The sequence below is a fragment of the Necator americanus genome, chromosome IV (assembly GCF_031761385.1).
Source record: "Necator americanus strain Aroian chromosome IV, whole genome shotgun sequence".
In the NCBI taxonomy this organism is placed as follows: domain Eukaryota; kingdom Metazoa; phylum Nematoda; class Chromadorea; order Rhabditida; family Ancylostomatidae; genus Necator; species Necator americanus.
The window spans coordinates 29,625,410-29,639,280 of record NC_087374.1 but is presented as its reverse complement, the minus strand read 5'-3'; the positions used below and the strand labels follow the sequence as shown (position 1 = coordinate 29,639,280).

At 37.8% G+C, this 13,871-nt stretch overlaps 1 protein-coding gene across 1 annotated transcript; it reads right to left on the bottom strand.

Moving 5' to 3' along the window:
• Positions 1-12,519: 12,519 nt before the first annotated feature.
• On the bottom strand, positions 12,520-12,945 carry RB195_003172 (uncharacterized protein; the record flags this gene model as incomplete). Its single annotated transcript, XM_064200719.1, has 2 exons — positions 12,520-12,776; positions 12,831-12,945. 2 exons carry the CDS (start codon positions 12,943-12,945, stop codon positions 12,520-12,522), a joined length of 372 nt encoding a protein of 123 aa, XP_064056600.1.
• Positions 12,946-13,871: the final 926 nt, after the last annotated feature.

The window sequence follows — 13,871 nt, the reverse complement described above, 5'->3', positions numbered from 1 at the left end:
TTGTAATCCTCACCTAAAACGAATGAGCTGAATAAAAGGAATAAAATTACAGAGTACGAAGGTCGTAAAACGAAAATCAACCAGACTTTGTTATTTTCTTCCGCTTTTGAATGAAGTTCCTATCTAGAACGTTTCTCCACTATAGGTGCTATAGAAACGAATTTTTTTCTTCTTCAAATTTTCTCCTTCATCGGATTTTCCGTGAAATGCACCGTGAGCGGTTAATTTTTTCGTATACTTGTGCAGCTGTCCCCTATGTACTGCTCCTAGTTTATTTTTGATCTCTTGTACGTGTTGTTACGGTGCATTTCTATTTCTCTCCGATTAGGACCTCTCAAGTAACCATTTCCAAGCAAAACTGTATCCATTTGTCACAATTTGCAAAATAGCATGGATTCTGTGCACTTTTACGTATCCACCATTTCACTTAGCAGTGTTTCCGATTAACGTTAAGGATTAATTAATTAGGATAAGGAAGCTCAAAAATAACAAGATTTTGAGAAATTTGAGATTTCTGGCACTCATTTCTCAGTATTTAGTGCCATCGAAATCCGCCAATATCAAAAATCCACAACGTAACCTGCTGTTGATGTGAATAATTGCCTCAAAACAATATTTTCCCTTGGAAACCGTAATCACACACGGTTTACGTTCCCTTTTAATTTTCGGCGGCAAGTACAAGCCTGCGATATATCCTTTTTGTCAATGTAGTAGAAAAATGGCTTAGTCTTTTTTTTCAAACTCGAGAACTTTAGCAAAGAAAATTGCTTTGTGTAAGATTTCATACATTAAAATTGTTTTCAAGTGAGGAATCTTTGTCGGAATTAGAAGAAAAACTTTTATGAGAAATAAAACTTGAATCTTTTCCCGCATTATTTCGCTTTAGAGTTCAGTTTCAGAATAACACAAGCAGTTTTCTCGTATAGGAATTATTTTGGAGTATTTTGTGGAAATTCATTCAAACTTAGTGTTATCATCTCAAAAATTTTCTCTCCCGTAATCATGAACAACACTTAACCGTAATCAGCATTAACTACAATTATTCCAGCAACTATGGGGCCATTTTGCAGTTATTTTAATTATGTAAACTCCTAATCACATCGCTAATTGCAGCATTTTCCGAACACCACGTCATTAAATATTTTATTGTGTTAGTGATATTATTTATTTATTTTTTAGTTCTTTTTTCTTTTCTTCTTTCTTCTGGAGTATCTGAATAATTGGTATATCTGAACAAATAAATAAATAGAAAAGTTTTTTTCTTTTCATTAAGTGATTGATAGCAAAGTTTGTTTCTTTAGTAGACAAATACTTTAATTATTTTTTGTTTCGTTTTTCTTTTTTCTGTTGCAATATTTATTTATTTAAATAAATGAATAAATAAATAGAAAAGCCTTTCTCAATAAGTGACTAGTAGCAAAGTCAGTTTTTTCAATACCCAAATAATAGAAAGATCAGGTTTCATGAAAGGGGATATTTTATGTAAATGGACAACGATCACCAGTACCTTCAAAAGTGTCTCGATAATTTCTGGATAATTTGCCGAACGAAATGGATATGTTTTGACGTTAATCCGAGTATCGTATCGAGTATCGTAGCAAATATCGTATAAGCGTCATGGTGGCAGCGTTGAGCGACAATTCCGATGTTAGATCGTCTATTCGGCTTTCTGATCCTGTCGTTGACTATAAACATCTTTTACTATACTACGTTAATGTTGAGATATCTTTGAAAGACTTTCTGAGGAAAAGAAAAGGAGTGATTACAGCTAATCTCTGCCCTATTCATCCTTGTTTTTCATCTCTGAGGGATTCCACTCAGAAAACGTATATATGAGGCAACTTTTACGCGATATCCTTGCGAGTTCCACTGTCATTCCATCATTTTCGCAGATGCTGTCAGTGCAAGATAGTGCCTTTTCTCTTCGTCATCGTCATTCTCGGCTCATTAGTGTTCTTCATGGATGCTTGTGTGATACTTGAAATTACGGCATCTATTCCATACCTCTAAATGTGATTGCAAAGTCATGGAAAATGGTTTAGACCTGACCTTTAGCTTCATATGTATCCTGGAGCAGTCATTTTTATCCTTTCGTAACTTTTCGTAACTTATTATTATTATTATTATTATTATTATTATTATTATTATTATTATTATTATTATTATTATTATTATTAAAAACTTATTATTATATTAGTATATTTCGTAATTATTTACATATATAATTAACGTTTTTAAGTAATTTCTTTTGAAGTGGGAAGTGAAGTTAGAATTCCCGTCCACTTGAAAGAGTGGTAATTTTATAATCGCTATAATTTTATGAACCCTATATACATTTTCAAAATCGTACTTGCGACCATACGGTTACCCCTGTGCAATTAGAAAAAAAAAATCCAGGAAAACACCTTTCGTGCGTAAAATGGTCATAGTACAAAAAAAATGAATCTAAGCCTATGACAAAGTATAAATATAAATATATAATATAAATAATAACAATGTATTATGTTTGTGAATAGGCTCTTCCATTCGAAGACGATTTAACATTGAATCAAAAACTTTATATGGAAAGTCATATTTCGTCATAATGTGTGGATTTAAAACTTCGAAAATGTATTCAATTGTATGGTGAAAAATGAACAAAGTTTAGACAAAAATGGTGAAAAATGTCACGTCGAAAAAGCTGAATGGCTTCGACACCGCTCAATGTAAATATATGTATATAAAAGTTAATATGAAGAATATATGTATATAATATACGAACACTAATGCGGATCATACAGCAGAAACCCTATACGAAAGTGGGTTCCTCTCAGCCCGAGCCACATTACGACGCACGTGTCGGTGGTACTCAGGTTTTCGATTTGTAGATCCGCCATTTTCTTCGAATTTTGCCTAATCCTTTTTCTAAAGTCCCAAAAATGAAAGCGCATTCTAAGCAAAAGGCTCGAACCGATCGCTCACAGCACTGTGAACTTAAAATCCTAACGTTTTTGGATAAAAATTCCACATTTTGAACAATTTTTGCCAAAACACATCGAAAAACACTTGAGTGATGCGGAAACCACAACAACTCTGGTTAATCCCAAGTGCCGTAAGTCCACAGCACTGGCTTCTGGCTTTATGTCAGCTTATTACTCTTCATACAAAGTTTGCTTTTCAGTGTAATGCGGTCTTCGAAAAGACAAAACGAAACAATTTATTCACCAACCTAAGAAAAGATGTTTTTACACTTTCAGTTACGGAAAACTTAAGGTGTACTTTTATTTTGAGAAATAACAACACCAAGAGCTACTCAAAGATTTAGATCTAGGATTAATGATTTCCAAAGTTTTAAGTCTTTCCAAAAAAAAAGTTGAGTTGTTGTTTTGAAAAGCGGAAATTGTCACACCACAGCTCACTTCACTGCTTTCGTTCAATAAAAGACAGGAAAAAAATAATCAGGGTTTCTTTCACCGAGTAACACTAGCGATAAAATATATCAATCATAAAGGCATCATACCGACAAAGTTACTAGCTGGGAATTTTGTTCAGAGATCTAGCGATTATAATAACTATAATTTATAATAATTTATAATAACCACCATTATTTTATTCATCAGAATTTCCAATACAATGACTGATTCTTTCTTTCCGTTCCCCTACATATGTAGTTCTTCAGAATATGTGAATGAAGTTGTAAGCAAAGTGAGTGAGGTTGAAAGGCTAGAAAATTTTGCATTTTTTTGCGACCGGTCGAAGATTAATTTTTTTACTTAAAAAATGAGCGAAATAATAACTTCTGATTGACTTTTGAATGTTTGTTTCCGGCCATCCTTCATTTATTACTACTTTTTTTCTTTTTTTCTCGATATTCCACTCTTTTCCCTTTTTCCCGGGAGCCGCTATCTGGTATCAGTCACATTAAAGACAGCATAACACGAACCTGACGCGGCGAGAAAATCAGCGGGAAAAGCTAGAGATGGGGTTGTAGATTATGGAATCCAGGGTGGTTCTGCTCACCCCTTCCTAATCGTCGTAAAAATTGGGGTGGGAATCGCTTTAGTTCCAACGAGATTCGTTAGAACGGTCTACTATGTACACGCTGGAATCCGTTCAGCAAGCAATTACTTGGTATCACTTTGATGAACTGGCGATGAGATCTCTTTGATCTTCGACCGCTCGCACTTGGATGCGGAGCGTGCGCAATGATGGCGCGTTGCAACTGAAATCGTCGAGAGAAAACCATCGTTGTTCCACGCTGTTTTTCCCGACGATTAAGAAAAGATGAGAGGAACCACCTCAGACCCCGCCCTCTACAACCTCATCTCGAGCTTTTCTCGCCGATTCCCTCACCGCGTCAGATTCGTGGCATACTGCTTTTAAGATATCTACAAACTCTCTTCAGTTTCATATTTCTTGTTCTTCTGCATTTTTCAGTTAATCATGCATACAAAAATATACATACTATGTATGGATATGCGCGTTACTTGTATATACATCGCATATATACATGCATACATACAAATAAACCCCATCCACCGTATGCGTACCTAACAGTGCAGACATCCGATCACTATACCTTCCTTAAATATGATAAGATGCGAATTTCGCGTGTGGCGATCGTTCGGTTCCACGCAAATTTGCTGGGGATTTGCCCATTGTGTTGATTCGAAATAATTCAGTCGCCTATAGATAAAGGATAAAAGGATAAAGTGTCTGACGTTAATCAATTCGCTTGGGATGCGCCCTCACGCTCACTTCAATTTAGAATCGTTCGAGTTTTACGAACGTGTAAGTGCACTATTCAATGCGGTACCAATTTATCGACCACGGAGGAATGAAAGGCTTGGTGAGCACCAGGGCGGATTCGAACCCGCGGTCGATCGTGCAGGAAGCGGAACCTCTAGCCGCTACACCACACCTGCGCCATGGTTATAGAACTTTTATAAATATACGTTTTACACATATATTTTATTTTATTTTATATTTATTGACTTATTTTATTTTATTAATTCATTCTACTTAATCACATTCTCCTGTTTTATTTTAATTTATATTTTATTTTTCTTTTTTCTCAGAAAACTAGCTTCTCAGAGAAGCGACCTTGAAAGGAAAATTCTTGTCTTTTTTGTCTTCAATTTTTGTGCTTTTTGTCTTTTTGTTTTTGTTCTCTTTTCCTCGAAAATTAATTTCCATCAATCTCAACCTCCAGTAATTGGAACACAGACATTTAACCGAGTATTAACTGCTCAAATATAGTAATCACAGTATTTTTTTGGCAGAAAATGAAGCGAAAAGGCTGGTTTGCGGTTTTCTTTTTTTTTCTCCGTTACTTGATTCATATCGCTCTATGTTATTACATGTCGAACTCGATTTTTGATGAGTAAATCTAGCCTATTTTGAATTCCGAAAACTTATTTTCAAAATCATTTATCCTTCAAATTACCAATTTAGCAACAAACTAAAGGACAAGGCTCTCAGATAATTGCCCCCTAAGGATATACGTTGGGAAAAAATACGATAAATGTCAAATTATAGTTATAGTGTTGTAGTTAGTTAAATATGCATGAAGTAGACGTTCTCATAAACATTTTAGTACTTCATCCATACGTATATTAGAGAGTTCTAAGATTTTCAAAACTCAGCGGATATTGGAGATTTCAAGTTGATTAAAAGACTTCTTTCCACGGCTAAAAAAGGACTAATGCGGGGATTTTAGCAGAGAACTACTTATCTTCGTTCCCATTTCGATTTCTGAGGTTCTTTCTTGGAAAACGCTTGGCTTTCTCGAGATAAACAACTTTTGGCTTTTCATCACTACTCGCCGGATTTTTGAGTAGCTGCCGGCTGCCTATGCTATCAAAAATGTGAGAGAGCCTCCATGAAGGTGTTATGCTTAATCCTCAATACTTCGCCTTTAAAGGAAACGACTCATTGTAAGTGGCAGGCCAAGTGGCAAGAAACGTATTGCGGATAGAACAATATTTTAATGTCACAATAGATGCAGGGACGTCTCCGGTAAGAGGTTCCGCCAAGATAACGCGATTCATGGGGTCGCTCTAGGGTCAGCTGAACCTTTAACCTTTTCGGGTCGGCACCAGGTTAGTGAATGAAAAAAAAAGTTCGATGACTCAGTAAATCGGCGAGTCATTCATTGTGAGGGTGCACGCTCATTCATAAACCCCAAGCAATTCTGAATCAAACGCACGGGAAATCATGAAAAGGACTATGTCGCTTACTTCATCCTTTTTTATCACAATAAATATTCAATACTGAGTCTTGATACTACTTAAAAAGTAAGATTAGTAAATTTAATCAAGAAAAAAAATGAACAAATGAATTGCTGAAAAGGTTCAAATTAGGAATTTGTGCCTGTCTCAGCGGCCAGCACTTCCATACCAACCAAGTCTAAATTTCGATATACCCCAACTAACGTGAAAAAATTTCCGATGTTGGTAGGCAACGCAACTAGAAGTAGCAATAAAAATTACTGGTGTAGATTTTTTGGCGATTCTTGTCTGTTTTCCCATCCATTCGACAAAACAAACAGTTTGTTCCAATTATTTCAAACATAATAGATCGGCATTCATTGAATTTGCTTTAACGTCAACCACTCTTTCATTTTTTAGAGTGTATCTGCCAACCCTGTGGAAAAGTGTTCTATGTCAATTATCTCCGAAGAGTCATTTCACCTCCTTTAATGAATATTCGAAAAAGATATTATTTATTGTATTTACTTGCAGGGTGTGGCGCGATCGGTAAGAGGTTAAGCTGTGAGCGCGCGATCGATCGGTGGTTCAAAACCGCCCCGGGGACAATCATTGCATTTGGTCCCTCCGGGGTCGATAAATTGGTACCAGACTTGTCTGGGAGGATAGAAACAGTGACGTGACACATGGGCCAGTCCCCGGAAAACATTGTAGAGAATAGTTACACGTTCGTGAACTTCAAACGATTCTGCATTAAAGTGAACGTAGTGGCGCATCCCAAGCGGATTGATTAACGCCAGACACTTTATCCCTTTATCCTTTCTATCCTTTCGTATCATCTCTACTTCGTTATCCAAAAAAACAAAAACGGCAGTTTTTAAACTTCCGCTGATCATTTGTTACTTCTTACTTCGCTCTGTCCTACAATCTGAGCAAAATGACCAATTATTTAAGATCACCTTGATCACCTTGACTCCCGTTGATCTTCGAACTGGTCGAGCGGGCGCCAGTAATTCTTCCATTTGTCCCGATCGCGTGCCAGAGTAGCCCAGTGGTTCCTCCTTTCGCGTGGGACACGAAGAGCATCATATTTTTCTTTGAAGGACTTCGTGAAGAAATCTGACCATCGGGTCGGTGGTCCAACGGTTGTCATTAAAGCGCAATTATGTAAGAATTCAATGATAAAGGTGTCTATTTTTTAGATTCTATCTCTTTTTTTGAATTTTATTCTACCTTTTTGAATTTTATTTCTTGCAAATACAAGAAGCACCTACAGTTCCATAAATTTAAATTATCGCTAGCATTCCTAGATCCACATAGCTTTTATGACAAATTCTCGTATTTTTAAGAGTTTTTTTTTGACGCTTCGTTCCCTTCGCCCTCCCCATTGCTGGAAAGAATTCCTAAACGGCATAGCAATTATGCCGCAACGTAGGATTGGAGAACGAGGCAATGCTTCCGTTCATATTCGGCATAGCTTCCCATTGAATCAGCTCGATAGCTGACTTTATTGTCCATAGCTCTTTGCCGCTTACCTCTAAAGCAACCATACCACATTTAACAAAACAAAATAATTTTCAATGGTTATAGATAGCCTAAAGATAGGAAGAAACTGCATGATGCTGGTAACGCTCATTAACGTGCGCATACTAAATTTCACATCTCAAAACCCCGAATAGTGATTTTCTCAGCCTGATCCGGGATAAATCCGATTACTAATGCGAATGATGATTTGCTTCGGATAAATCCCAACATCAAATAATTTTGGGACAACAACGACAATTTTTCTCTCTTTATATCTTTGCAAGAGCGCAGTTTTTTGATTCACATACAGATTCAAAGCATTTGATTTCTTGTGACATAGTCTCGTTCGTTTTCCTTTTCTTTTCTAAAAATTGCTAAAAAAAAAGGAATTCTAGTCGTTCCTTATTATCGTCATCTATTTGCGTGTTTGATTTTAAAACACATTTTCAGTTCCACCTTTTTTTACTCTTCCTTTTACTTTATTCACATGCATTAATAAATAACTCAGAAAAAAATTTGATAAATACTTGTACAATAATATTCCAAGGGAGCATAAGCCATTTTATGATCCCAAACTTTCTTCCATTGCTTAATTTAATTTGGTTTAATTAAAATAAATTGTCCATCTAATTCGAGAAAGTTCGAGAAGTTAGTGATAATGATGTTAATGTCATTATGTTTATTTATTTGATTCTAATCTATCATACTTGTAATCATTATTATTTATTTAAGTTAAGTTTCTTAAAATTTTCACTCTTCAATTTACTCGAATTTTCATCTGCATGTACTGTCTTAAAGGCATCACCCCACGAATCTGAGGTGGTGCAGATTTCAGGTGGAGTATTCGTATGCGGGATGGGAGACTATGGAGAGGGGGTGATTCCGTCCATTTCTTGCTAATTGCCGTAAAAAACGGCCCGGAAGATGCGGCGCCGCACAAGACTGGCGCGCTCCAATCGAACCTCTTGTACAAAATGGTGCGCCAAAACGAATGAAGCCGTATCTTCCGGGCCGTTTTTTACGGCAATTAGGAAGAAGTAGACGGAATCACCCCCCTCTCCGTAGTCTCCCATCCTGTATACGAATACTCCACCTGAAATCTGCACCACCTCAGATTCGTGGGGTGATGCCTTTAACCTCAGCTCTGGTGTTTCCTTAACTTTTCGTGTTAGCATCTTAAACGTTTCCTGAGAAAAAAAAGACTAGAACTCATATTACTCGCCTTTTTTTGAGTTGTTTGCGAATGTTCGAAACTCTTACAAACTCAGAACCAAACATGTGTAAATCCTAAGAAAATACTGGACTACTGTCCCTCTATTTCCTTTCTCTTTCTTCCCCTAAGTTTTTCGTGAACCATTTCTCTCTCGATCACAGCAAGCAGCATCACATGCAAAACTTATGTTTCTGCTTGAGGTTTTCGCGATCGTATGCTCTTCGACATTTTCCGATTACTTTAATAATTTTTGAAAATGATATCCTAACCGAATATTCTCTGCACAGTCTCCATTTCATACTAACTAGTCCAAAACATGCTAATTTTACTCACATCTAACTTTTTTCTTTAGTAATTTTCAGGAAACCACACTGAGACAAATCTAACCTGATGGGAAATCTTGCAAAAACTAGAAAAATAGAGTTTTCCCAGCGATTTTCCAGAAAAAGGGTATCGAAAAGTTACACCTTAACTTCAGCATAAGAGGCTCTGGTGTCAATTTATCGTTTCCAGAAAAATGAAAGGATCGGTCATTCTACGCACGGTGTTGAACCATCGGTCGTGCACACCGAATGGTATGCACGACCGATGGTTCCCTCATAGTATTACGTTACATCCACATCCAAGAACTAGAGCCCGGTTGGAATTGTGAATTGCGTTCAGGAGTGCACTCCATACGCCAATGAAAATTTCATTTAATTCCATTATCAACAACTGGGAAGGGCAACTTCAAAAACAATCATTTTACCGTACTGCAATGGAGCGTGCATGAACTTTTCAGGAAGTTGTTGAGGAGAAAATTGCACTTCATTCCATCAGTGCTTCCAACAATTTGCACGCATACCGTATATTTTCACCTTATTATGCTTCATCTTTTTTTCTGTTGGAGAGATTTCTTTCTTTCCGAGTTGTCTTATTTTTTAGGGCCTGTTAACAATTGTCAGCAATATCTGGCAGGATTCTCTTTTTTTCCTTCCGCTCAATTAAATTGAAACGCATCACCGTATGTTAGGGCGATGCGAGTTCGAAAGAAGGGGAAAAAATAGGAAATAGAAATAAGAAAGTGGAAAAGAAAAAAAAAAGCGGGTAAACAAAAAAGGGAAGCAAAATATATGTAAAAAAATATCCGGGTAGAATTACACTGCTCCATAAACAACTTAGAATTTGCAAAGATATCGTGACCAAAATGAGGTACCTACCTCATATTCACTAAAGATCTTTTTTTCATTCACATCAATTTTTTCCTATGAAAGGACAACCTTCCGTCCATTTGACAAGAAAAAATCCATCTTGTCTGAAATTCTATACTGTGAGACTTGATAGCCAGCGCTATGAGCGGTTTCCCTCCATTTTCGGCTTCTTTTGTCAGCAGTCATGAATAACTGAGAACTCATCTTGCCACAGAGACCTACTTATTATTGTTTTCTTCCCTTCATCCTCCTTTAGCTATTCCCTACCCTTCTAATTCAAAGCTACTTTGTTCCACTCTTTTTTTTTGAAACAGCTATTCTAAATTCTAAGGCCGAAAAGCTCTAGAAAAGGTCCAAAAAATCCTATCCTGCGTCCGAACTGAAGCAACGTGACGGGATATGTTTTCCCTAGTTTCAAAAGAGACCAAGCAGGCTTGGGGACCTCCCACCTTTTTCTTCTGTGTTTTCCTGATTTATTTCTGCTCTACTAACAATTGCTTGCATTTTTACTATTTTATTTTACTGTTAATTACACAATGTAGTTTTTTTTTGTCTCAAATAAATCAACATGAAATTTGGTGGAAATGTAATTCCGGGTTACTTTTGAACACAGAGCAACCTCTTCTCTTCATATTGTTAAATTGTTGTTGTATTAAAGGCACATATCTCTCCATGTACTGCTTCGAAACAAAAAAAAACCGACAAAAATACCTTACCATGACGATTATTTAGTGTTTGTGTTCTTGGGAAAAGCCGAGCAGAAAGTTGTTATGGTACTTTATTACTGTCCTTGATTTCGACGAGTTCCCCATCTTCACAATGAGAAATTGAAATTGATTGAAATCGAATCCTGTCAAACACTCCATCCTCCTAACAAAGAAAATCCCAAGTCTACCTCATAGCTAAAAGTGGAAATGCAAATCGTACCTTAGAATCGGAAGACCTCCCTGCTGCTCCTGGATACCCATGCTGAGATGATTAGCGCAGTCAAATAGCAACCTTAAGTAGAAGGCGAGTTCTCGTGTAACACAGCATTATTCCTCTTTACAATTCATCTTTGAGCTCTTGGCGTGGATCCAGAACGCTTCCAATGTGTTTTCGGCGGATTTGTCTGTACAGCGGTACATATGTCCGCTAGATCACTGTCATATTGATCCGTTTTAGAAACAATTGGAAGTTTTTATTTATCCTAATGCTACCGTCAATCATGGAAATATCACTAATATTTTTCATCGATGGCTTATTTCAACGCTTATGAGTTAACAGAAATTCTATGAATATTACATAATTGGACACTAGCAACACCAAGGTCGCATGTGAAGTCACATACCCCGTAGTACAGTAATCTCACAGAGCTTGTAAAGTTTCTCACATTACCAAGTAGATTTCGATCAATGCTATGCAAACCCTGAGACAATTTCAAAATACTGGTAGCCGTTACCTTTTACAAATCCTCTCTTCTTTCTTTTCCTCTCTTTTGTTCCCATATTGACAATGCACAATAAGATACGTTCCTTCAAATATGAACTTTCAAGGAGAAGAAATTGGAGGAATAACCACTACAATTCTGAGAATATGATAATTGTTTACCTCTTCGAGCTGAATGCATTTTTCTCCTATTTTTCTACCCCTTCTGCTTCAGTTTTCCTGTTTTTTTTTCCTGTTTTTTCTCTTTTGAATCCTCAAAAAGATCCTATAATTTCCCAAATCCAGAAAAAAAATTTTGTCAATCAATCAATCAGTCAATCTCACGTTCACTGTTATATTTTGACGACTACAATTTCCGTGATACTGCCTTCACATTCTGGAAAAGCACATAAGCAACACGAAAACTGAATATTCATTCAGATTATATCGTGGTATCGTGCGATGGATGGCGTTTTCATATCAGAATCCGCTCGTTGCCCAAGGACCATTCAAAGCTCTGAAAGCAGGCAGAGAGGATGAATTGCCTGTGGAATCGATTTCGAGTGAGTTTCGAAAATTTTTTACTATTCAATGCCTCAAACAGTTGCTGTTGATGCGTTTCATCTCGACGACAACTCTGTCTTTAACGGTCCCTGTACGATTAGGACCAATGCATTTGTCATTTATTTCCATCTTCTCACTTAGTGAAATAATAAGAAGTAACTAAAGATAGCTTCTAGGTAATTCTTGTGCCTTGAAAACAATATTCTTTCTACAGTATTTCACAGTACTAGTATTCTGCTTAGGGCGCAAGACATTATTAATCCAGAGAACAACAAAGGAGGAATTAACAGCAAAGTACACACATCTAGAATAATTGAATGGTCCTTCAGAACAGGAAATATCGATCCAAGAACAACTTTAGGAAATTAATATTAGGGTGTTCGTAAAGCATCTGCCGAAATACGGCAAAACACAACTTTTTAACAACACTTTATTATTCGACGAAATAATCTCCATCAACATCGACAACCTTCTGCCAACGTCTCACAAGATCACGGATTCCTTTGGCGTAGAACTTCGGCGACTTGGAGGCGAAGAAAGCCGGAAGGTCATTTTCGAGGTGGTCACAATCATTGTAGCGCTTCTCTTCCAGGTGATGCTGAACCGAACGGAAGAGGTGGTAGTCGCTCGGGGCCAGGTCCGGGCTGTACGGTGGGTGCGGTAGAACTTTCCATCCGAGCTCCGAATTTTCTGGGAAGTCTTCTTTGCGATGTGAGGGCGCGCGTTATCGTGTAGCATTCGAACGTTGTCGAGCTTCGATTGCTCCTTGCGGATCTTGTCGGCCAGTCTTTGCAGTTGAGCGCAGTAGACCTCGGCAGTAACTGTCGTGTTGTCCGGCGTTCGAAACGGTAGATTTCATGAACTCCTCACAAGACGCTCAGCATGACCTTCTTCTCATGGATTTCACCTTTCACGAAAGGATCCGGCATTTTATCGCCAGCGCACCACGCACGTTTGTGGGTGTGGTTGACGTAGAGGACCCATTTTTAATCTACGGTGACAATGGTGTCCAGCTAGTCGAATCTGCGGCTTTTGAAGAGCAGCTGAGTGCAGATGTCTAGGCGTCTTTGGCGGTTGCCGTCGCTCAATGCATGTGGGAGCCACTGACCGAGCTTTTCCACCATTCGGAGAGATCGCAGTCCATTGCTTACGGTGGACAGCGAACAGCTAAAACTGGTAGCAGAATACCGCACACCTTCATATGGATGCTGCTCCGCCAGATTCTTCAATTCGTCGGGCGATATTGCAATCGCTCGACCAAAGCGGGGCTCATCTCCGAGTTTCTTGCTTCCAGCTTTGAAGCGCTGGAACCAGGGGCGCACAGAAGGGGCTTCAGTGCTGAATATTTGACTTAAGTTCCGATGGGTTTCAGCAGCGAGGTGGCCAGATTCGAACCCGTAAAGCAGTACGCGTCGAATATGAGTGGAATGTTCGGTCACTATAGGATGAAATAGGCAAGGAAGAGGGAACAAGATATGTTATGTGTATACATGCGGTAGTGTCGTTTTATAATATACTTAAAACGGGAACTTAGAGAACATCTCAAAAAATCTGCGCTACTGCGAAATTTTCGACAGATAAATACCTATAAGTTGGAGTCCGAAAAAAAGAAAAAAACGGTGATAAATATGGGTCCGTGAGCCCTCACATACTTTCCTACGATGGCTTGTTTTTTTTCTAAAACTCGCAAGCGTGAGAATTAAAAGTGCGATGAATTAGCTAATTATACAGGATTCAAAGTTCTAGAATAAGATCCGTAGAATCTCACTGAACTTCTGGACGTCG